Source organism: Pocillopora damicornis, chromosome 14 (assembly GCF_964200805.1).
Source record: "Pocillopora damicornis chromosome 14, jaPocDami1.2, whole genome shotgun sequence".
NCBI lineage: Eukaryota > Metazoa > Cnidaria > Anthozoa > Scleractinia > Pocilloporidae > Pocillopora > Pocillopora damicornis.
In genome coordinates this window covers 17,681,563-17,706,982 of record NC_142683.1, presented here as the reverse complement: position 1 = coordinate 17,706,982, position 25,420 = coordinate 17,681,563, and the positions used below count along the sequence as shown (strand labels likewise).

Sequence of the window (25,420 nt, the reverse complement as noted above, 5' to 3'; positions counted from 1 at the left end):
GCAAAAGAAAAAAAGATGTATATACTGAAAAAAAAACCCAGCTATTTTTAAATGAACAGTAATTCACTTCTCATTATAATAATCTCAAGACTTATAAAATATATTTGTTATTGACTGAGATAAATTGGACAAACATCAATATCTTTATGTTGCAAGTTCATATAATTTGTTGCACTAGCAATTTAAATTCTTTAAACTAAGAGGCTGTAGGTAGTTAGATAAAGTCAATATTTGAGCAGTGGCCTATTCAGGTCCTGAGCTTCTAATCCTGGTTTCCTCACATGGAGTGACTGGGAGTGACAAACCACCTCCCTGGATGAGATACCTGTCCATCTCAAGGTTAAACTTCCCCCCTGCCCCCCTTTCCCTCCCCCCTGCCCCTTCTTTCCCTCCCTTATTTAATTTTCTACTCATTTATACTCCTGGGTGGAGAGGGTCGCTGTTAGAAAAAGTGTTTTGCACAAGAACAAACCACATAGAACCAGCCATGCTACCAATGCAGACTTCTTAACCCAGAGTCCACCTCACTAATCATAAGGCCACCATGTCTCCACAAGAAGGGAGAGTTTACGCTGAATCCTTTCTTATAAGAAACAAATCTTACAAAACTAACGTAAAATTTTCTTATTTGATTTTTAAATAGGAATTTCTAGTCAAAACTTATAAAAGATGTGTCTTTTATTCCATTTCCTCCTCTTTAACTGACGCCCACATTTGTATAGATGTGTGTTAGTTCAACTGTTACACTTATTGCAGGAAAAACAATTAAATACATACTCTAAGGCATGCTGATACATGTTGAAATGGATTTGAATACTCTTCCGGTGCTAGCGTTTGTGGTTTACCAGTATATGTGTATGACAAATTGTTATTGTAATCGCCTCATGGCTTTATTGTTTTGTGCACTAAATTGATTAGTCTTTGATGCTAACTTTAATTCTCCAGATAATCACGACTGGTTGTTTTTCAAATATCATATAATCCTTGCTTGCTGTCTTCATGTATAAAAAATTTCAATAAATGTAGAGTTTAACAAGGAAATAAATTGCTCTGGAATTCAAAATAGCCATTTTTGCAAAAGTCAGTACTAACTTCTTACTAACTCGTTGAGCTTTAATTTGAATTTTCAGGCCTCCTCGTAAAAAAATTCGTGTGTTATGATTGTCTTTATGGTGCCATAATGGTCTATGCGGCAAAATCCTGACCAAGTTGAAGCCAATCAGAACTCTCAAATTTACCCCAAGACTACCTTGCCATGAAATGATATAAATACCGATCTTTTAAGACCAAAAAGTCAGCCCAAAAAATTACCCTCGACTTATACACCAGTCATTACCACAAAGACCTGATCCAAGCAATACAAGAACTTAGCATAGCAATTGCCAGCAGTCCGTTAGAACTGAGTTTATAAAACCAGTTCGAATTGTGTTCGACTTTCGTCACATTTCAGCGCATTCTTCGTCCACAAAGTTTGAAATAATAAATTTTGAGTGGCTCAACACAAAACTACTGGAGCTGATTTCTATTGTGTCTTCGGGCTGTAGACCAGACATTTTGTCTGACAGCTTCGCTGTTGTTTACAATGCTGAAGTTTCGATTTCATCGAACGATTACAGTAGCTTAGTAATCTGGCTAATGCTGTTGTCTCGCGCGGTCTTGCTTATTACGCGCGATCCTTCGAAGCTATTCGGTGTTCCTTCGGTTTACTTAATCTACTTTCAAACTCAACATTTAGATAAAGGTTAGTTAAATGCAGGAAGATTTCATTTTCAATATTATTTAAAAAATATGGTAAAAGACTTCTCCAAAAAATCGAAGTGCTCTTGTGTGCTTAAATCGTGGTGATATAAACAAATGCTGATAAACTTTAAAGCACACGGTTACATTTTGCTCTGCATTTCTTTTAAATTCCCCGCGTTTTCAATACATTCCCAGAAATGAGAGATTAACCTTTGGGAAATTTATATCTGTCCAAATTTTACTTCTTTGACTAGAAATGATGAAAAATCCGAGTTTTGAACTTAAAAATGGGGGGTCGCCTTATACACGAGTAAACACGTTAATCACAAGACACATACTTAGATGCAAGAAGCCGCATGTAGAAATAAATCAGTTTTGATAAAAAAAATTGATCAGAAACATTCAGTTGATTATTGATTGATCATATATTGATTAGCAGATGACCAAAGGTAAAACTTTACCCAGATACCAATCTATCATTATAAGTTGATGAATTGGATTCCTAGAAATCAAATGTAGTTAATTAAAAGGACGCTTCCAATAAATCCCTAGGTGACATTTGAAGAAAAATCATCGTGTCTCAATATTTAACAAGGAAATCAGTATAACAGTACAGTTTGGAAGGAGAATCTACGCAGTCTATCAAAAACAAAAAATTACTTTCAAACTATAAAATAATAAACATAAACGCATGAAACACGCTGGAAATGTTTACCGGTTTTTTATCAAATTAATCATAAATACGGGAGCAAATTAAGTTAATACATATATATGCCCGACATGAAAGCTAGTGCCGAACACGATTGTGTACATGCACCACATGACACGCAAACGAAACTAAAAGTGTTTCGATCATCAGCGCTTGCATTAAATCAAATCGATAATTGGAGATTCATTTGAACTCTCCCGAATTACTTATTTTGTCCAAGGTAAATGCCATGTATTGCCTGCAAGTTTTTGCGAATTCGACAGCTATAACTTGTTCAAACAAGCTCAGCTTAATTAGCTTATAAGTAACACAAAGCGGCAATACAATTAATACGAGCCAGAATCAAGTAACAGTTGGCAATCCTTGCCAGTTAATTACTGGAACGTCTTCCATTGATTGCTGATAATCAGAGAAAGTTAGGACAGACGAGGAACTTTTGAAAGAGGAAATTTAACCGAGAAATTCGAAATAAAAGTATTTACTTTACATTCAAAAACCTGATACAACCATGTGTTCTTACCTCAGTCGCGGAAATCAAAGGCACGTTTGACTGTTTTACGACCTTACTTCCTCAGTTTGTTATGGAAATGTTTCAAAGAAAGTCACTAAGACTGAGGAAGTACCAAGAAAGACTCGAAAGCTATTTTATAGAACGAAGAATCTTAACAACACGTTGTGAAGATGAAAGGAGGATTCCCCTGGCCCATAACTCTGTGCGAGCTTGAAGCCGGAAGTGCTTAACGTGTTTATTTAAATAAAAATTCAATATTTCTCGTGCGCTTCTTGCGTTCTTCGAGGGTCCATTATATTATTACATCTCACTTTTACATGTTCTCATTAGCACTTTTAGCACAACACAGGAGGGGTTAAAGAGTTCCTTTGAAACATTCCCAAGGTTGTAAAAACGTAGGCATGCGTAGCACGCAAGAGTTATATTTTTGACTGGGTGGGTCGAAATGGGACAATTTGTGTTCTTAATGTTTTCATTTTTGTAACAGAAAAAGAGCATCACCTTCAAAAGAACGAAAATATCGCTTTACTTCACTTCAAGCGAAAGAGAAAAAACAAAAAAACTCATAAGGTATTTGTGGTCTATTGTTTCTGTTGCCTTAACTGTCTAAATACTTCTAAGCAAAAATGAAATGCATCCGTGTCCCCCTGATTGTAGTCTCCTTCGCAGCGATTGTTTTGTCTCGCCACACTACGCCTTCTATTCCCTGTTGGAAAGAGAGTCATTGCGTGACGTGATCAAACATCGGTTCCGAAAGAGACTACGCTTACAGCCGTTCCTCCAACGGAAAGAAAATAAAAATTATTCGTCCCCAGTCAGTCGCCTAAAAAATATAATTCCACGTAATTCTACTACGAAAAGCAGACTGAAACTGTTGTATCTCCAATAGACCCTAACCAAAGACATATTGCGATCTCGATCTCGGGATTGTACAATGAGCAAGAGAAAAGGATAAAATTTCAAAGAGAGCTCCTTGATTGGTTGTTGCCTTTCTGGACTTTGCCTTCTGTGCTTGAAATACGTGATTAAGTGCAGGGTTCTTTACATGGAATTAACAGGCGATTGGGTTAAGTCTAAGGTAGCTTAAAGCCAATTTCATTCGTAGAAAAAGTAAAAACGCGGGAGAATGCGTGGAAAATTCACTATCAGTAGCATAAAGTTCCATGTGAATTTTTTTCAGTGGTTTTGGATAATGCGGTTAGAGTACGTGATAAAATGCAGGTTGTTTACAAGGAAATGCAATGAGATGGAGCGAAGTCTAATGTGCAAATGGAATTTGATTGGTAGATACAATTCAAGCACGTGAAAAATTGCCTAATGTTCACGTAGCGCAATGGTTGGGTATGCTCTGATTGGACTTTGGACGTTGGTGCATGATATCCAAATGCTGTGATGCGATCGGTGTGATGTACATACCCTAATGCGGCAATCCGATTGGTGCGAGATACATACCCTAATACGGCGATTTGATTGGTGCGAGCAACATACCACTCTATACGCTAACATAGAGTAATTTTTTTAATTAAAAAAAAAAACTAAAAAATGTTTTCTACTTACATGGATGTAAGTAGACACGTCAAAATTTCAACAGCCGTATCCACAGTATCTACATTCATTATACATCGTCATAAACAGGGGCTCAAGCGCTGGGGCAGTTCTAATGAACACTATTTCTAGTTTAACAACGAGACCCTTAGACGTAACCTTGTCACAGTTTAACCTTCGTTATCTCGAGCAATAATGAACGAGTGGAACCTTCTGGAGTTAAGTAAGCAGTTCCTTGACGAGGTGATGCATTAACTGACCTGTCCAGCAAAGTATACCGCTACTTTCATTCAAGAGAACAAAGAAGAGGTAACTTAGGCGATAAAAGCCAATCAGATTGTGGAATAAATATCTCTACAAAAGCTGTGCCAAGAGTGCAAAATATTACTTACCTGGAGGCTTATCAAGGTTGTTCAGTTCTTGCTCTTGATCTTCTCCACCACAATTACGTTCCCTACGGGTGTTTCCTGTTTTCATCACGATAATGGGACCAGCCACTCTCTCCACATCCTCTCTACACAGGAGCTCTTTCGTTATACCGGCTAAAGGCCCTTGCATGTAGCGTGAATCACTGCTGTTATTCCCAACTTCAAAACCTCTTTCAGAAGAATTTGGAGTCTCTCCAGCAATAGTTGTAACGGCAGAAGTGATATCATGGTCATAAGCAGGGCCAGCTCCTTCTTGGTTGTAACCTGACCAGTAAAATATTATTTCATTCAAAAGAACAAAGAAAACGTGGCTTGACTGATTAAAGCCAATCACATTGATGAGCGTAAACAATTCACCTTTTGGGTTTAGATTTCTCGTGTAGTGTCACGTGACTTTTGATGTAAACAAACCCCGAAAGTTCAGACATTTAGTCGAGCTCGCAGCACATGTGTCCAAATTTCGACTTTGGCAATTTTTCTTATATAACTGCCCACTTTCAAGAAACGTTTTTTCGCTCAAAATTGGCATCTTTCTTTTATCATTTATTTGATCGTGTGTCAAACAAGTTGTCATTTCGCTGCCGTTGAAGCAGGTGCGAAGAATGTTACAGGAAGCGTTGCGGTATGGAATAATCAAACTAGTTCTGCTTACAGTGTTGTATCTGATCAGGTATTTTCAGGGTGTTTAGTTCGTAGATTATCAAACAAATCCCCGTCTGACAGGAAATTAGTGCCCACGAATCGCAATAGAACGTGAGAAAGCCCTGATTCCCAAAAATAAAACCGATTTCAACTCTAGGAACGTGTACGATTGCAGTTGTTTAGTAAGTGTATACCTAAACATAATAGTCACGACAAAGAGACGTGCTTATAGCACCTGCAAAAAAAATCCACGGTACCTCAACCCGTAGATAAGAAACGCTAACGGCGACCCGGTCAAGTTTTTCCATTTTCCGGGGGCAGTTAGACAAAAGGAGAGAAGGCAAAAGTTGGATAAGGTCATGTCATCGAGGTGACTCGTTCATGTGCATGAAAGACAGTTACGTTTGTAGTCTACATTTTGTCGGTGGAAATGGTCCAACAGAAGTGGATCCCGATCCCATATCTGCTGTAGCTAGTAAAGAAAGGGTAATTTAATTCAGTCATTCTTTTATATCATTGTTTTTTCTTTGGGATAAATATATATGTAAAAGTGTAGTTTGATCGTCCGGGTGAGTGTAGTCCTGAGAAGGACTGTTGTCGGTAATGGTGACTGACGTTTCGACAACCTGAGCGGAAGTCATCAGAGTCAAGTGAAAGGTTGCAGTCAGTCGAATGTACTTAGTCCACTTTGTATTTTGTATGAACTGATTGGTCAGTTTAGCCGTGATGTTATTGGCTGTAAGACTAAAGTGGCGTAGGTCAATCGTGATTGGTCGGTTTGGATCCGTTAGTGAAGTTGGGTCGTTCTGTTCGGTTCGTTTGTAATGTTAATGTCGTGAATGAGTCATTTGTATGGTGCCGGTAGTGGTTAACACCTGTTGAGGGGAGTCTGTTCCAGGTTAGTAAACCAGCTTTCCAGGGTCAGTCGTTCTTGTAGATATTTTTTAAGCTCTGCCACACTCATTGCGTTGAAATCAGCTTTACTTTTGCGATCTGCTATTCTTAAGTTTAACACTTCTTGAAGGTTGTTCTGAGTTTCGCAGAATTTCCCACTTGTGTTACTTAAGGTTAAAAAATCGGTACATTTATCAGCTAAGGAAATCCACACCCAGATACGTAATTCTGTGTGGGAATTAAGGCTTCCTTACGTTCTACAGCGATTCGTGGGCACTAATTTCCTGACAGAAGTGATTTTATTTAACAATCTACGCACTTAAAACCCCGAAAATACCCGATCAGATACATCACTGTATGCAGAACTAGTTCGATTATTCCATGCCGCAACACTTACTGTAACATTCTTCGCATCTGCTTCGACGGCAGCGACATGACAACTTCCTTGACACACGATCAAATAAATGATAAAAGAAAGATGCTAATTTTGAGCGAAGAAACGTTTCCTGAAAGTGGGAAGTTATTTCAGAAAAATTGCCAAAGTCGAAATTTGGACACATGTGCTGCGAGCTCGACTAAATGTCCGAACTTTCAGGGTCTGTTTACATCAAATGTCACGTGACACTGCACGTGAAATCTAAAGCCCAAAAGGTGAATTACTTACCCAGAGGCTTTTCAAGGTCGTCCTGGTCTCCCTTTTGATCTGTTTCATCACAACACCGTTTCCAAAAGGTGTTTTTTGTTGTCGTCTGGATATAGGGACCCATCAAAGTCTCTGTATTGATTTCACATGGGAGCACCATGGTCATACTGTCTGTGGGCTCTTGGCTCTGGCGTTCGGCATCGCTGTTTGATCCACCTTCAGAGCTTAATTCGATAGCATTTGAAGTCTCTCCAGCGACAGCCATAACAGTAGAGGTGACAAAATGGTCCTTTGCAGGGTCAGCTCCTTCTTGGTTTTGGTGCAATGCAACATTTGTAACAGCGTCTGAAACAAACGCAATTACCTCCAGTTTGCGATTCAATTTACAATCTTTTACAGAGAAAAGTTTCACGATCAGGATTAAGTTTGCTCTCTTAGTCAACTCCAAGCTGAGATGCCATTTCTTACCGTGCACATTTTCAAGAACTCTACTGTGAGGATTTGAAAGTATCTTGGACAGTACTTATAGCCTGATAAAGCTTTTGCGGGTGATAAATTTTTGCATTGCAACTATTACTGGAACTATTTAAGTAAGTTGCGTCACTTAGAAGTCCTACTGATTGTTTAAAACTGTGGTATAATCAACTTGTTGTTCATCGTAAATGTTACTTAATAAATCAACAGGTCTAAATCTTGTTGCCTTTAAGAAGTACAGGCACATTTGATTGGCATCTTTTTCTCAATTCAAATAGTCACAGATCATGCTAAATCTATTTTACCCTGAGCCAAGTTTAAAACAGATTTTTCGGCAGAAAAAAAAAAGACAACTTAACACAACAAATAACTTGAAGGAAATTTAAGATAAGCCGAGTTGTTAGGAAAGGGCTGGGAGACTTTTGCTGGTATGGACATATCATAAACAATTCATGGAAGAGCATTATTTTTGCAAGGAAACAACTCTCGGGATCGGAGAAGGAAAACAGTGATAGCCATTCCCTTTTGCGACGATGTTATGTCCCCTTGTTATTTTTCTGAGCAAAGTTCAATGTTTGGACTTTAATCGATAGGTTGAGTACACGTTCTTGTAGCTGTTGTTTTTCGGGACCATTTCTCTTTTTTTCAGGCCTGTAGCATTTGCTCACGTTTGTTGAGACGTGGATAAGCAGGAAAACTAGCCACAGAGCGTAGCGGAGGCACCAAGGACTCCATGTTTGTTCTTTTTTTTTTTTTTTTCTTTTTTTTTTTGTTTTGGCAGCTTTAGTAACAAATCCAACGAACACGTTAGTCTTGCATCCAAACATTTCATTTCTATTTGATTTCAATTTGAATCCATCGTGGCTTTTTCCCAAATATCAATCTTCCAAATATCCGAATATATTTTTATCTATATAAAGGCGATAAGAAAACGTCACTCGTTTTGTTACAATTTCCTTCCGTTTCTCTACTTAATTGCAATGTGTATCATAAAGTGAAATAAGTACACAGGTTTGAAAAATTCAAAACAACGGTTATACATATTTATAAACCACAACATCAAGTCTATTTTAAAAAATACAGTGTGATACGGAGACAACGTAGGTAAGAGAATGTATCTGAAGTCATGGTATTATTAAATTGCAAGTAAAAGTGGATGCTCACATTTTGATTCAATGCACTCATCCTCATTTGAAAATTCACTGGTAGACGGTGACTGACAAATTGATGTCTCATCGTCTGCGAAGTAGCTGCTTTGATCGTCATCACTTTCCAGAAAACTATCGGATTCCAAACCTTGGGATTCATCAGTGCCTGCTGTAACCAGAAGAAAAAAATGGGCATTTCAAGCCTACTAACTGACTCTTGACTCAAAAAGTGAGATGTAATTATTGTTCGAAGCAGCTTTTGATATGACTCTGAGTAAAGTTTAAGTGATGATTCGAAATATTTTAATACAATTACAAAAAGCATTGGATAAAATCTCAAGTACGATGGTACAATAAACTTAATTATTAGCCAGAGTAAAACTCTTGGGAACAATTTAGTTGAATTGGAAATAAATTGAAACAAATACAAAAAAACCACATCACAATCAAAACTGACGAATCTTTTGAAAAATATGAGGAAATAGGGAAAACAGTCATCGTATCGTGTACTCTCAGCAAGAGGTCTCAAACATTATTACCCTTAAATAGAAAAACGAAAAGTATACAAACACCTGACGCGAGTAAAAGATTGTTAAGCTTACAACAGATATCCTTCTTGGCAGTCGCACGCTTGAGTTCTACCCAATCAATAGTAACAGTCTGAACATTACAAACGATTTCTTTTGAAAACCTGCGACGACACAAGAAATTAATTCAGTAATGCAGCCACTCTTCAGCCCAAATTACCGAGGATGAAATCAATCAGAAATAATTCCTCAACAAACAGTTAGCACTCTGAAATACTTCGACCACTAACAACGGCATTTTGGAGATTTGTTTTATATTTTCACCACTAGACCTGCGGTGTTCCCATGGACTAAGGGAGTTGCAAAGCGAAAATCTATTCGTTTATATGAGACAACCCTTCCGCCACGGACTCCACAATGAAAGGTTCAGGTTTGAAACCCTCCCGGTACGATGTGTAATACTCTAGGGCAGTATACTGCACAGTGCCTCTGTCCACTCGAGGGTATGTATCGGCACCACCTAACTCAAGGAGAACCTGAGGGAACACTTAGGGGTTACCTGCTGGAGCAGCAAAATCTTAAATCAATCCCTTGTATAGAAACCGGGATACAATTTGGCAGTCACATGTCTCGGTCTTGAATGCAGATTTTACCCACGTATAAATAATAGAATCCACCTTTTGTGAACATTTTGAAGGTATTCTGCTAAGTTTTGATGTCCCCTATCTCTGGCAATGTCTTCTGGCAAGATGGAGCTGTTCCTGTACGTTTGAAAGACTGCTTCTCCGGCCGAAGTACTGAAGAATATTTCGATACATTCGCGATCATTTGTTGCAGCGGCTGCGAATAGTATACACTGTAGAGCTTTCAGTGACAATATGTCCTCGCTCTCATCTGCCATCAATGGTCTATCCACCACAGACCAGAGGGAAGACGGACTGCGCACTATCAAAATTAACAAAAAAATTAATGCAAACACGGTAATTGCTCATCACCAAACTTCTTAGCCGATCACACGACACGCAGAAAAACGCCATTAACATTTTAAAGTACTTTCTGTCCTTAAAAGGTTCTGAAGCTAGAGCCACGTGTTCACAAACCACAATCCTCCACTTTACTGCGAAGAAGGGCTACAACTCCAAACGCCAGCTTCCAAAAATTTCTACAGTAGCTTATCTAACTTAATCGACTTCTAGATGTTAATCAAATGATTTTTGTCATAGAGTAAGATGCCATACGTTGTACACAAGTTAAGAAACAAACAGAGTCTGACCTGTTCCTACTAAACGGGAAGGATTTAATGTTTGGTTGTCCAGTGGTATGTCTCTCTTTGTGTGAGGCATTTTCCCAATCAGAGTTTGGAGCTCTTGAGTAAGATTCGGATAGTATTGGAATTCCTTTTCATCGGGCGAGGTCCATGAACCATCTGAAGAACCCACGGTAACGGCGACCTTCCCAAGAATTTTAGAGGCTGAAATGAAAAATCAGTTGGTAGCTTTCCTTAACCTCAGAACTGCAGGAAAATCTGAGAAAAACGTCACTGTAAGGACGAAGCAGCGCGGGTTTGACGAATTCATTTATTTATTACTTGATTTATTAAACTTCATTGATTATCGGATACCCATATTACCTATCGAGATTGTTACGTGCACTTTTGTCCCTCTTTTTGATAATCTTTCTCGAAAGAGCTGTATGCGAAAAGGATTACTGATAATGATGCTTTGTCCCTCTACTTACAACTTTGGCTTTCATCAGACACAATTTTGAATTTCCGGCCGTTTACCCGCACGGCCGATTACCCGCACTGGTGGATGGCCCGCACGTTATGTTATTGAACTTTATTATTTCAACATTAAGGTGATACATTTCAGTCTTTTAAAAGTTGTCTGATCTGACTTTCGAAAACTTGAAAGCGTCTTTGTCGAGTTTAAAGGTCAAAGAAATTCAGACGCGTGCACAATTCTGTGTCAATGTTAGCATGAATTTTATTGATAAAATTATACAGTAAAAACACTAGCAGCCCATGCCCAAATCTCAACGTTTCAAACTTGACAAAATGCGAATTTGTGGGCACATTTTGTGCGAGCGATCGTTCAGGGCCATGTTGATTTGTTGAAAGAAAGCAGGGTGAGTGTTAAAACTTGAATTGTAAAGTTCTGTCGGCGATTTCTGAAAAAAATCCATATCTCTGGTTCTATTGGGCCTAACAAGTCCTTTGAAACAGGAAAATTCTCTTTAGCTTAAGCTAGTGTTAAATGGAAATTTGTTACTGATGCGCCGGATATCTTTGGATTATTTTTGTCACCATCAACGTTTTGTTTTCACGCGTGCAGATAGCAATTTGTTCGTCACGCAACTAATTATGCGTGAAATAAACTTGAGTCGGCATCATGTTTCGTGCCGCTTTGTGGCACTCTTAATGCAATAAAATTCAATTGAGAGGTGGAAACGCATATTGGTGATAATTCTTTTCAATTTAACTACTAGTAGATTTTAAAATTGTCATATAACTAGCACCTCCCTACTACCCGCAGTGGCGCGCGTTTAATGCAAAATTAACAGATTACCCGCGGGTAAACGGCCGGAAATTACGGTAGCCTGCTGATGTACTCTGACACCAAAATGTAACACAAATTTCAGATATAATCAAAACTATAACAAAATTCTTGAATGTGATTGGCTATCACCAGCCCGATTTGAGCACTATAAGACATTGTACGTGTCACACTTGTAATTGGACAGTGTAATAGGGCAGTTAAAGGGACATGAAACACGTCATGTCTGTGTAAATGGACAGAACGCGTCATGTGCGCGCGTTGTTGTCTCGCATTTCGCCGAGTGAACTGTTTCTTTTACTGAAAACGAACAACCGATGTCTAGTTTCTTTCTCAATTTTTTTCATAGTTTTGATTAATTGGTAACAGAACTTCGTGATTAACAAGTCGGACTCCTGCTTCGCGGTCGTCCGATTTTCATAATCATTCATATGATTACAGACTGAATTGAACTCCACTCAGTCCCATTACCATTATAAATCAACATACCTGGACTATGCCCGGTGTAGGCACTTTTATTTAATGGTGTCAAGTCTGCAAATCCAACCCCCTCGAATATAGCCCTCAATGATGAGAGATTTTCTGGAATACCATTCACATTGACGAAAATAGCAAACTTTGTACCACCCTATTCAGCGATAAAGATCAACATAATACGAAAAATAAGTAGGGTGAACAATCGAAAAAAAAAGCAGAATACCGTGATGTGTCGGAAAAAAAGTTTCAATTGCCTACTGCGAGCCACGAAAAGAGTCCAAAGGTGTATGTAAAGGCTATTTTCACTAGCTTATTTCAAATCATAGCAAGGAAATTTAAGTCATTGTAGGTGATTCTTTCTTTGATAGCAAGTATGCACTTTAGTTACCAGGTCTTCTTTAGGATCCTTGCCTTTTCTGCCTAAGCAACTGGCGAGTCAAATTCTTATTTTTTCTTAGTTATGAATTAAAAAAATTATGAGAAAAAAAATGACAAATACCGTAATGGGGCCTTCTTTGGGGATAATTTCTTGTATCACTGCAATCATGCAAGGAAGAGAAAAAAGTTAAAGGAAATATAAATTTTCGTCACCTTGAATGCTGACAAAAAAAAAAAAGAAACACTAATATCACATTACTAGCTAACATGAATTTAATAACTTTTGGTAGAGTTAAAATATTTGGGGCACTGAACAGGAGGGATAAATTTCTGGTTGATTCAACATGATCCCCTTCCCTGACACACAATGTTCACTTAATCCAGCCACAGGCGACAGGTTAAATGGAAATGAGTTAACCTTACAATTGTTTTGGGGGTGTGAGGGGAGCACAAACACTGATATAGAAGGTAATTTTTAGAAAAAGATAAAGCCTCCAAGCTTAGGATAAGTCTGCTTTAGCCTCCAAATCAATTATTACTCTTCCTTTGAGCCATCACGTTGAGATAATAGAGATTTACAGACATCATGTTCTTTTCATTTTATGGCTTCTTACAGAAACAAAAGATAACAATAACTACCCGACTCAAACAAAGGGATTCCCAGGGTATCTTGATAGATCTTGTTCCACTCTCTATCAGACAAGAAAATCTGTTCAGGAAACAAGATAAAAAGAAAATCAATGGTAAGCATAATAGTATAATCACTCTTCTGAAGTAATATGTCTATGATTACAGGCTTAAAAACTGAACTCTACTTCTAAGTCATATGTAAATATCACATAATTGATAAGAAATTTAGCTTAAACATTTACCATACCTGATCACCAGTGGCAACCCTGTGTAAACTGATTTCTATGAAATGATCAAATAAAAAAAGAAAGTTGTGCCATACAATTAGCTTGTAAATAACCTTTAAGCTCTGTATATTGTATTGATAAGAATTTAGACAATATCTGGTGCAGAGCTGGTTGAGCAACTTTGATCCCCTTAATGACTTTTTAAATTTCCCATAACCCGTAAGAAATTCCATCAACAGAATGCAAAAGCTCCTGAGAATTGTATGACAAGCAAGCTAGCACTCTATAAAAGCAGGTAATTAACTTAGGTAGGGTAACTTCAGAAGTTAAGAAATGCAAAAGTTTTCTTTTGCCCATAAATTGTTCTTCTAATCTGCTCTTTTAAGGTAAAACCTTTTCTTTAAATACACCCAAGGGGCTATACAGCAACCAAAATTAGAGGCAAACCATGAAGAGTACTTACTAAATATGAAAACATTCTATTGCTTGTCTACAATAATTTTCTTTAGGAAAAAAGCACTTTTTTCAGAATAATCATCAATAATTTTAAAACTTGATTCCCTGACTAAAATTTCTGAATGTGCTAATGTGTTACTTTTAAAGGAAAATATTGCTCTGAAATTGTGCAGTTTACAGAAATGATGGTGACTTTCAGGTAAACAGTATAGACACAATAATTAGGCAATGTGAAACACATTGCACATGGTTGCATTTAAAAATTAATAAATAAAAAGATTTTTAGCTTACCATCCAAGCTTGATCCTTCTGTGGGGCTACAGGTAATTTATGCAGATCAACAGTTTCAGCAAATTTTCAACCAAAAAAGGCAGTACTGGTTTAATTAACGTTCTCTACAGTTACCACCAATACTTGCACAGGGTTGCATGTGATCAATTCAAAAGCATGATGCGAAGCATGATGTCAAGATTTGGCTTTTAAAATATCTCAAATAGTAATCAAGGGTTAGGATAAACAATAAAGGTTGCACTGTATATATATTTTTGGTGCAGTCATGCAGGTAAACAAAATTGATCTCTTATACCCCATAATTATTTTTATGTTAAATTGATAACATGACAATTTGTTTTACATTTGTAAACAGTTCAATATGTCCAATTTTAGCATAGATAATTTGTGAGGCTTCATGTCATTGATACAAAAGGTTTGGTTGTGATGCATCAATTGGTTTGAAGCTTCAAAATCCCCATTAAGTAATACCTTAGGCATTTTAACTCTTGAAGATTGGTTCAAATTCCCAACCCCCTGGGCAAAAGAAGTGTTCAAATGACCCACCCCACTTTTTTGGTAAAAGGCAAAATCATGCAGCAACATTAAGGACCTTCAGCACATTAACCAAGATTTAAAATTACTCCTTAAAGACCTTTATCTTCCTTGCCATTTACTCTCAAAAGTGAACTATTTGCCTATAAAACCATCTCCATATTTCAAGCAATAACACTTAATTCAACTAGAAAGACTTGACACTTCTGGCTCAAATTCCTCATCCCAGCTGTGCAACTTATTATGTTCAAATCCACCACCCTCTGGCCATGGGCACTGAAGACAGTAAAAAGTCTGTGGGTTGCCCATAAGGGGGAAGATGTTGAGGTTTCATATTGATCTGTACATAACAGCTGTACAATTAAGTTTGATTCCTTTGAGAAGCAAGAAACAAAAAGACTGAATTTGACTTACTCTATTTGAGAATCTTTCAAATAATCTTCAAGATCTTTAATGTGACTACTAGCTGCTTCCTCAGTTTTTCCTAAGTAATGCACAAAGCAATAAACACCATTTAAGAATGTACACCAGCTATCATCATCAAGTACTCATTAGATAAAATATTTAAAGAGCAGCTTTAGTCAATTAATCTTCAAAAAGGAAGGGTACTATCTGACAAATAAAAGTAAACAACATGTTACAATCAATAACCTTAAAAAAAGTAACAATGAAAAAACTCCAATGTTACTGTAGTCTGCATAGAAGGCACCAGTCATATCATATGCTTTAATTACTCACAGTTATGAACACTACTTTCTAAGTAGAAATGAAAATGAGGCCGGAAAAAATTTAAGGCCTGTGTGGGATTTGAGCCCATGACCCATACCCTCTGTGATACTGGTGCAAGTGTTGCAGAGGTCATGGTTTCAAATCCTGTACAGAACTCAATTTTTTTCAGGCCTCATTTTCACTACTACTGTTATGGTATAATCTAAACAACAGAATAACTTTACAATCCCACAAACTCATGCAACTACTTTTATTAGTACACAGCACGTAATTAATGTTCTTAACAAGGAAGCGACTCCAAGAAGCAATACAATCCTTATTGCTAATAAACTTAATTAAGCCCACCAGTTTTTTTCACAGTTTCCTCCAACGTTTCTTGAATTAGCAATCTTCCACAGACTATAGTTCTCTCTCATGGTATAGCTTTCTAAACAGTCAGTCACTCTCAAAAACAACAACAACTCTTACCACTACATAATTGAGTCTTTATATATTTTCACAAAGTGTTCTGAAACCTTCCAGAGTACTTATTACATAATATATGCATGACTTGATGAAATGTTCTAAAATGTTCCATGATATACATGTGTAGCAAATGCACCGTCAAATTTCAAAACGGTTACACAAACCATACAATTTATTCATAACCATTGGTTTCTGAAACATGATTAAATTAAATCACACCACAGCCAACTACTGACAACAATAATTACAATCACAAATGAAACATCAAACAGCAAAAGACAATGCAAAATGTACCTGATGGTTTTGATAGAAGGAGTACACGAGATGCAGCAAAGAAATGATCATAGCACAACAAACTGCATAACATTACTGTTCTTTACGCGCCAAAATTCAATATATGGCAGATGCAAGGGGACTGAAGTCTAATTTGCAGATAAACCACTGGCCCTTAAATTTATTGTAACAGCATGTCCGCAGGACTAAATATTCTGGTGATTTCTAAAAGCTTCTATTTACAAATTTCAAAGAATTATTCATCACACAACTTAAGTAGTGTTCAAAACTGTGAGGGTCACTTCCATAGTTGGATTTCAGTTAGTAACAATAACAAAAGTAAAAGATGACATTCAGGACTTTCTGCTTAACCATTTGGAGCTTTTGTTGTCATAATTATGATGATTTTTCTAGGAAAATTGGTACTGAACAGATCTGAGATCAATTTTTCCTCCCTCAGTTGTCACTTACCCCTTTTTTCTTAATTGAGCAATGACAGGTATTCAAATGAAATTGATACTGCTACAACAACAGCCATTAACTACATTTTACCTATTGAATGCTCAGTGTTGTCATCAACACCAGATGCATCCCCAGAAGTGGATTCATACGCAGAGTCCAAGGAGCTATTATTTTCAACAGATCTCCTAACCTGTAAGTACAGAGAAAGCACAAATTAAAGTAAACTACTATTGATACATGCAACAAAAAAATTACACAGGAACTACCCGTACAAAATGACTTGCCAAACAAGAACCTGAATATGGGCAGACATTTGATTTATTTTCAACATTCAACTATTATTTTCAACATTCAAGTTTTATTTTCATCATTCATTTTTTCTGTTAAACATAATGTTAACAATTTAAAAATGAACTTTTCAGAACAAAAGCCCTTCTTTGCCTTAAACTCGTACCTTATTGAAATCAATCCAAGTTCAAACATACCAAAAAAGATTCAAGTATGTTTTTTTTTCAAAACTCAACTATTTGTTTCAACAATTAAGTATTTGCACCAACATTCAATTCTTCACTTAAACATTCAAGATGTCCTTGGGCATTAATTAAAATTCTTTGCTCAAATTTTGAGTATTGAATTAAAAATTCAAGCTTTGATTTGAACTTCACACTTAGCTGACTCAGTCACACCTACCAAAAGTCATACAAGCCCACTGCAAGCCTAACCAGCATGCTTTGCTAGTGTACATGGCATGATGTGTTGTAAGGGGAACAACAGAATTACTTAACATGGATGTACAAATTGAGTAGTACTTGAACCTAAATATTCAGTTTGAACATAAACATTGGGAGTCACACTAAATGTATTTTGAGTAATAGAAGTATTTTGAGTATGATGCAGCATTAATGCAGCACCATGTGGCATCCCAGGGCATGCTACATGGTGCTCCATCTTCAGGGTTGATTGCAGCGTAAAAATCATATATTATGGCTGCCCACTGCTTCTAACATTTGAATTTTGGCAGGGATTTAATGCCATCATAGTTTTAGAATGCTGAGTGTCAGGCATACAGATCCTTTATTGCACTTGATACTATTTGTTTCCAATTGGCAGGGAGAGAGTAAAACATATACTTATATCTACCCTTTGAAACTGCCATGAGCGACCAAGCCTAAACTTCTCCTTACAGTATAAATTAAATAACAAGCAGACAAGTGATTGAAAAAAGATTTTACATTTTGTTAAAGTATACAGGCATGCAGATTGGAGTAAACTTGGATAATGTTGCAAAGTCTGAGAGAAATATTTTGTAGAATGGCAGAAGAGAATTTATATTCGTAGAACTTTAGGAACAGAAATTACAGTATAGTGTGATGATTCTACCACTCCCTTTAAAGAAAAAAAGTTTAATATGCAGTTCTTTCATGAATTTTATACTCATTTAATAATTGCTGGAAACAATGTGTTGATAAAGTAGAATCTATAGATAAGGTATTTAAACCACCATCTTCTGTCTTGTTTATAGCCAAAAAGACTTGAGCAATTTTTTAGGTCTTAACAAAAGTTATTCAAGCTTGCTTTTTTTCCAAATTGCACTTGAATTCATGCTAATACCTGCACATACACTGATAAAATAAACAACAACTGAAATCATTATCAAAAGTACCTTACTAACTTCTTGGGAGTCCTTAGAGTGATCTTCCCCAGAACTTTGTTTTAAACCTGGATGTTAGGTGTTACAGACAAGAAAGAGTCTATCAAAGAGTCTGTGAAGTTGTAATTTCCTGAACTTAAAACATCTTTGATTATTAAAAGAAGTGAATTAAGCAGTAAATTTTTGACATAGTTGTACCAAACTGGTTAATTTATTCATTGTAGGAGAAATCAGAAAATCATTTTGTTCCTCATGAAAATGAGTAAAAATTTAGGCATGGTTAAAACCAAATAATGCAAAGGTTGGAATTCCCATTAAAAGCTCAGTTTGCTCAATTTGCTTGGCTAATTTTTTTTGCTTTGTGTTCCTTCCACCCAACCCTAACCACAATCTTAATTCCTTCCCCACCACTTTAAGGTAAGTTTTCACTAAACTCACCCATTTGTGGGTTTTGTGTTTGTTGAATAGTACCTGAATTGCAAAGGAGGCCTGTGGTTGGGCTGGCACTGTGATCTCCTTGCTCCTGATGAGATTGCTGCCCTCCTTCTTTGCTACCTTTAGGGCAACTTGTAGCCTCCAGTACTATTAACAATTAAAGTTTTTTTTTCAAACAAAATGTAAACATTCCTCAAAGAAAATTTACAGAGGGTTAATAACCTTGTATAGCCTTTTTAAAGGAAAAATTTTTATTATTGTTTAATTTTTTTTTCTAATTTTTTTAGTACTTCACTATGAATTTAAGTATTGCAGGAACATTAGTAATGAATCACTTTCCAATCCTGGAGTCACTACTACAGACATGGAGTGTCATTTATTTTTAATGTATGAAAGTAGTTAAAAAAATTTGTCATCACATGCAAGCAGTGGTCAAAGTAGTAAACACTACATGGTTAATCATCCAAACTGAAAACATTTAATCAGAGAGAGGTACCTTTTTAATGCATTAGATATCTATGCTATTTCTTAATTTTTTACAGTATTTTCAGCAGAAGGAGCATATATTTCACAGATTAATTTTTTATGTTGTTTACCTTGCTTCTTCACACTTGCCCCAGTATTTTGAACTACCTCTAGTACACATGAAGAGCTGGAATCATGCTTTCTTTTCAATCTTTGAAGGTTACTTGAACATGGCAGAGGTGAATCTATAAACAAGAAGGAGAATTCTTTCAACAAGAAGCTACAGTATATATTCTGAAACCCAATTTCATCTTCAAGATTTAAACTTCTCCTTTTAATAATCTGCATGATGACCAAAATCACTGACAATGGGATCAGATTTATCATAATGATTCCCCTAATTGTTCAGCCAATTTCTAGTGTTTTGCAGGTTACTTGCTTCTGAATTATATCCTTCATTCATTATAGGGGAGGATTATCTCAGAAAAGGAATACAGCTGAATCTCAATTAATCAGACTCTGATGCACTTCTTTGGTCCCAATTTTTTCAGGAATATTAAGTAGTCACATTCAAGATCCATAACATGACTTTTTCCCATGAAATAAAGCAGAATGTACTGAAACAATGTTCACTATTCCATTATAGAATGACCGGTTGCAATTACACATCCACATTGTGGCAGCTTGAAAGAAACTGATTTATTTCTGTCAGCAATTTTTAGTTATTGTTCATTGTTGTCAACCTTTAACCCTTTTGGAATACTTTTAGCATTTGTAAACAATGGCATGAAATGAGTTGAGAATGTTTATAACTTCTTGAATGTGTAATATTGATAAAATGATACATATTCAGTTTTATTTTTTGCCTCTGTCAATAATATTCACATTTGATTATCTGAACTCTTGCTTATCAGTACCATTGAACCCAGTCTAGAAAACAACGGTTCAACTGTAGTTGCATCTGGCACGTGCAAAAGACAAATAAAACAACACCAAACCATAATGCATATATATCAGCAATGTTCTTAATTATGACAAAAAAATGTTTTAATATATAGTTATGAGTGATTATTTTGTTAATATCTGCTTTCATAAAAAAAAAATTCTATATTTTTGCCCTGTTCTATGGTGTAATACAGTCAGAGGCATATTTCATGCATTCAGATGCCCTTATATGGTAAAATGGAGTAGTCGTGGAATTATATATTTGAAGATCAATGATTTCAGGTATTTTATACACTGAAATTTTGCAAGTGACATAGTTTGTTTTCAAGCCCTGTTGGGGAGAGGAAAAATACAAGCAATGAGCAAAATGTCAGCTTGAATTTTAATTTAAACCATGTCTAAGGGATTTATTTTCCCACTACTATTTAATTTTCCAGTATTTCAGCATTTGGTTTTCAAAAATACTTCTCATAGTGATTCGAGCAGCTCATTGATTTTATGAAGTACCCTGAAGTGTTCCTTGTGCCCATCGATTAAAATCCTCTCCACTTTAAACTTTGTTACTTTAGAGATTAAATTATAGCAACATATAAAAAATGGAGAAAATCAAAGTTTGGATTGATATGTGCAGCCCTTTTATCGCGCACTTTTTGGAAAATATATATAGTGTGTAATGCTCTAACACATTTTGCTTGTTTAATTTATAATTACCTTTATCTTGTAAAACAGTGTAATAATTGAATAATAATAATTACAGCCATTTTGTAGTCTACATACACATGTACATGTATTTGAGCTTACCCATTGGTTTAGGCGTGGGTGTCTGCAGTTGTTGTAGAGAACTAACAGCTGGTGGAGACTCTGGTCTTTCATGGACTGATTCAGGAGTTCTCTAGTCAGAATGAAAATATATAACCTAGATAAACTAACAAATCTGTGCAATTACCTAATTATACAACTTTTATCTGGCCTCAATAGTTTACCTCTCCTTAGAGCTGTTAACTTAAAATTTGAAAACACAAGTAACGCTCAGCCTTTCCATAAAATTCCAAGATATCCCCCAAACCAATGTTGTATAAGAATGTTTTCTGGAATCACTAAGAAAAACTTATCCTTCTGAAAACTAAAATTTCTGGTTTGGTTGTCACATTAAATAGGGAGGAGATTTCTGCACCAATATATCAAAACTAAAAGTTTCTTTTGAAAGAAGTATGATTGGGCAGAACCTGCAAGGAACTAGCTCCTCAAGCTGAGGGAGTACTACTACTCCTTTCTGTTTAATGCTTAAGCCCCTGGCTTGAGAGCAGACTTTTAAGCTAATTCTAATATACCATTAAAAGAAATACCATAATATTCTATCATGTAAAAAATATTAAGGAATCACTCAGAAAATCTATATATATGCACAGCTTGCTATAGAGCAAAGCGTTTTTTTAATTCAAACCTCAAAGAGTACATAAAGGGCAGAATTCCCCCTAATGTGCTTGTTAATCTTGGTTCCATCCCACACTGTACTTGGGCTGTAGTGGAACTCCAGTCTTGTTCCACGATTTGCAGCTGAGGCACAGCTTAATCTAAAAATTTGTGGTTATGATAAATACATTCATAAGAAAAACTAAAATCAGAAAAAAAACATCAATTATACAATAGTAGGTTGAAGTTAGTACAGGGGCACCACTCCATCAGTGTAAGCTGCTATGGATATTGAACTGCTAGACTTAATTTGAACATTAACATACTACTAACAAACAGGGACTGTGCAGAAACCTGTCCTCTCCCCCCTCTCCTGAATGAAAAAAAAAAACAATAATGGGTTTTTCAGTGACTCAGTACAGATTTTCTAACCTGATAATGCTTAACACCTACTAAAAAATAGGCATGTATTATGATATACACATATTGATCTGTACATATTGGGGTGTCTGGGATTCGTGTTTCAATGCCCCAATTTTTTTACCTTCAAAGTAGCACTTTTGAGAAAAGTTTTCAATGTGGATGCTGCGTCTCAAGAAATAAGGAGATATTAAAAAATTCGGAAGACCCTTTAGGGATTCAATATATTTCCAACATTATCACCAAATTTCACAAAAACTGACCAAACACCAGCCAAAAATAAATTCTCCAAAGTCCAGAACTCGAGCCAAAACACTACACAAGAAAAGTGACTTGAAATTTTTCAAGGCATCTGTATTTGTTCACATAAATGGGCTTCCATGTCATGCCTGTAAAGGCTGTTAACCAATTACATTGAAGAAAGCCATTTATGGCTGTTTTGCTTGCCAAAACGGCGAAAGTGTACTTCCTGTATTAGACTTTTGTATTTGTTTCCACGTATATATTTATCTTATTTAGATACACCTAAGCTTATTAACATCCTTTTCTTTTAATGTAACATAAGATATGTAATTTTATCTTTTGAACAATAAAGACACATTGACACATTGAAGAGGACTTGTAGCTTTTGGAAACGTTAACAGCTTGAAAACAACAATTGAATTACAAAAACAATCTCTCCATCTTCTGGAAAGAACTAATACAATTAGACTAGAAATTTTGGGACTGTGTGAAACTGTACAGTGCCTTGAAAATCTACAGTGGCTTTGAAATTATTAATTATTAAGTGTCCAGAAAAAGTTGACATGAAGTGTCATCAATCTCATGCCTTCCGTTCTACCCTCAAATTACCTTTTGTTTTATATCTCTTAAGGTAATAATTAGATACAAAAATAGAATTTTCAGGAGTTGATACATCTTTTTTTAATAAATATAACATTAAATTTTCAGGAAATTGAAAGAAAATAATTTTTTCTGTCTGTGATATCTTAAATACTTGTTACTTTAAATAACAATGAAAACAGGAACCGCATTAAAATTTGTAAAAAATCTGTTTATCCATTATTTCAAAGGATAAATGGATTTCCCCAGATTCATATTTGGAAGGATCTAAATAATCTGGGAGAATTTCCCACAAATCTATCCCTTCTTCTTGCTGTATGGTTCCAGTTAATTTCCTTAACTCCCATGGGTGACCAAGACAGAATTTCTCTAGACAATATTGTGATCAGTACAATATCAACCAGACATGTGATAAGAATGAGCAAAAATGTCAATAAGGGGATTATTAGTTGATCCAATACCAATTTTCCGTTCATACCCCATTCCCGCCTCGGAACCATTAAGCTGCATAAATATCTGACAGTCCATTACAATTTACCTTCCATAATTTCTTAAAATCGGGAATTGGCGGCGGAGCTCTTCCTCCACATCCTTTTTTGTCATGGTCCTGGTGAACTTAATATTCTTTTTAAATTGCTCTCGTTCGGGCTTCTTTAATCGAGCCATTTCTGTACCGTCCGGTAGGTAGACTTCACCGTTTTCTTTTCGCACATCACAGTCCAATAGCAACACAACATTTTTCAAGTTTGATATTTTCTTGGGTGTTGAGTCAGAGTTATCACTCATGTGCCTTTTAGGATCAGACTCGTCGCTACTTGACACATCTTCTTCTACATGTACGTGTCGAAAGTTCTCCATCTTATTACTGCAAATTAAAATCCAAGATTTCACCAACCAAAATTAAATTACAACTTCTCAACAGTAAGCTATGAAGAAGTCTTAAATTTTTCGCAGTGTAGAAACCAACCCATATTCAAACTTTGTAAAAACAAACTGTGAATAACTCTTATTTTTTTAGTGAGGAGATAACATGCTAATCAACTTCCTTGAAACAAATTTCTCAGTGTATAGGTAGACACTATACTCACAGTATAATTATAACAACTTCCTATGAAGATGAAAATATTTTGGCTAATCACTGCGTTCCACTGAGAAGATCTATCGATGAATACAATCACAAAAATACTGGGTGTTTTTTTAACTGATAAAAAAAACTCACTCGTACAAAATAAGTCAGCCTCTTACTTCCTTGATGTTCTGTTGCGTTCTATAGTTTGCGTCTAGCTCTCCGTTCAATGACATCGAACATTCCGATTTATCTTAAAGCGTGTTAGTCAAGCTTAGTGGCCCAAATGATGTTCTTTCCCATGAATTAACCATTCAAATAATTGTTAAATATAATTCCTAACATAAATATTCACACATACACGCTCAAGGAATAAACAAGTGGATGCGCGCGCAGAAAATAGTGATTTTGATACAACGTTCGTGACCTGTGATACAGCCACGCACGTGATAATGTTATCGTCCAAATAAGCCTTATTCTCCCTACTCCAGATATTGATTTTGATCAATTTATAGTCGGGCATCACAGACAGATCGCGAGCAAAACTTGAGCTGCCCTAAGATCAGAGAAAGCATTTGAAAGTGCTTGTCGAAGTCGCGAACAAAGGGAAGCACAATCCGTCAAGGACCGCTGATACAGCTAAGGTGTTTACTCGTTAGCATAAATTAGGAGGCTTTTGGGGTGGTGGGAACGTGGGGGAAGGCAAGTAAATAATTAAAAAAACGTTAATGCAAGGAGAATTCGAGCTGATAACAAATGCGTGCATATGCACAACGAATAATCCAGGAAAAAATACATCATCGATGTTGCTAAAGATGAAATAAAAAAAAATACAAATCAAAAAAACAAAAAATGAAAAAGTCGAGCATAAGGTTTCCCGAAAAAATTAAATAGAACTCATGTACGAAAGATATAAAACTTCACGTTTAGTCAATAAGTTCTCAAACTTAATGACCAGCCTCAGAGAAATAATTTCCTAGGACAAGAAAATAGTCTTAGTATACACGCTGTCTACTCGCCTTGTTTCTCGCACGGGTTTCATGATTGCTCGGCGAAAACTAAACCGATCCCCGTTAATGAAGGTTTAGTTTACAAGAGTCATTAGAAATGAGCAGACGGATTGATGTTCGCTCGCTGATACAGCCTTTTTGACCTCTGTACAGGGTATGTATCAAAACATATTTGCATACCATTCTACCACTCGAGTAAACAGATTATTGGTTGATGATTGATACAACCTCTGCACAAGGTGTGTATCAAACTGAAATCTGCATGCACATGCAAATTGATATGGTTAGAAGCACTGCATTCTGCTGAGAAACTTTTTATCGATTCTTCTTTTGTGTCAGAAATGCGTGTACTGGTCGATGAATAAATTTTCGAGATCGTAAATAGCACCGCAGCAAATACAGGCTTTTGTGACACCGAAAAAACCCTTGGCTAA

At 36.2% G+C, this 25,420-nt stretch overlaps 1 protein-coding gene across 3 annotated transcripts in view; it reads right to left on the bottom strand.

Annotated features, from left to right (window-relative positions):
- Positions 1-25,420, bottom strand: part of LOC149034811 (uncharacterized) — a 34,662-nt gene that overhangs the window by 8,799 nt on the left and 443 nt on the right. Inside the window, exons 2-20 of one of the 3 annotated variants that reach the window (XM_089193626.1) lie at positions 23,449-23,775; positions 21,679-21,808; positions 21,036-21,126; positions 19,421-19,534; positions 18,861-18,971; positions 18,402-18,457; positions 16,829-16,928; positions 15,224-15,293; positions 14,276-14,301; positions 13,549-13,583; positions 13,311-13,380; positions 12,793-12,830; positions 12,306-12,444; positions 10,535-10,732; positions 9,939-10,206; positions 9,337-9,425; positions 8,751-8,903; positions 7,134-7,457; positions 4,898-5,197 (exon numbers count right to left, since the gene is read on the bottom strand). In XM_089193626.1, coding sequence (XP_089049752.1) covers positions 4,898-5,197; positions 7,134-7,457; positions 8,751-8,903; positions 9,337-9,425; positions 9,939-10,206; positions 10,535-10,732; positions 12,306-12,444; positions 12,793-12,830; positions 13,311-13,380; positions 13,549-13,583; positions 14,276-14,301; positions 15,224-15,293; positions 16,829-16,928; positions 18,402-18,457; positions 18,861-18,971; positions 19,421-19,534; positions 21,036-21,126; positions 21,679-21,808; positions 23,449-23,768 — 2,632 coding nt within the window. In that variant the 5' untranslated portion in view covers positions 23,769-23,775. The remainder of the gene's footprint in view (positions 1-4,897; positions 5,198-7,133; positions 7,458-8,750; positions 8,904-9,336; positions 9,426-9,938; positions 10,207-10,534; positions 10,733-12,305; positions 12,445-12,792; positions 12,831-13,310; positions 13,381-13,548; positions 13,584-14,275; positions 14,302-15,223; positions 15,294-16,828; positions 16,929-18,401; positions 18,458-18,860; positions 18,972-19,420; positions 19,535-21,035; positions 21,127-21,678; positions 21,809-23,448; positions 23,776-25,420) is intronic. The other 2 variants (XM_089193627.1, XM_089193628.1) reach the window with 2 other exon arrangements.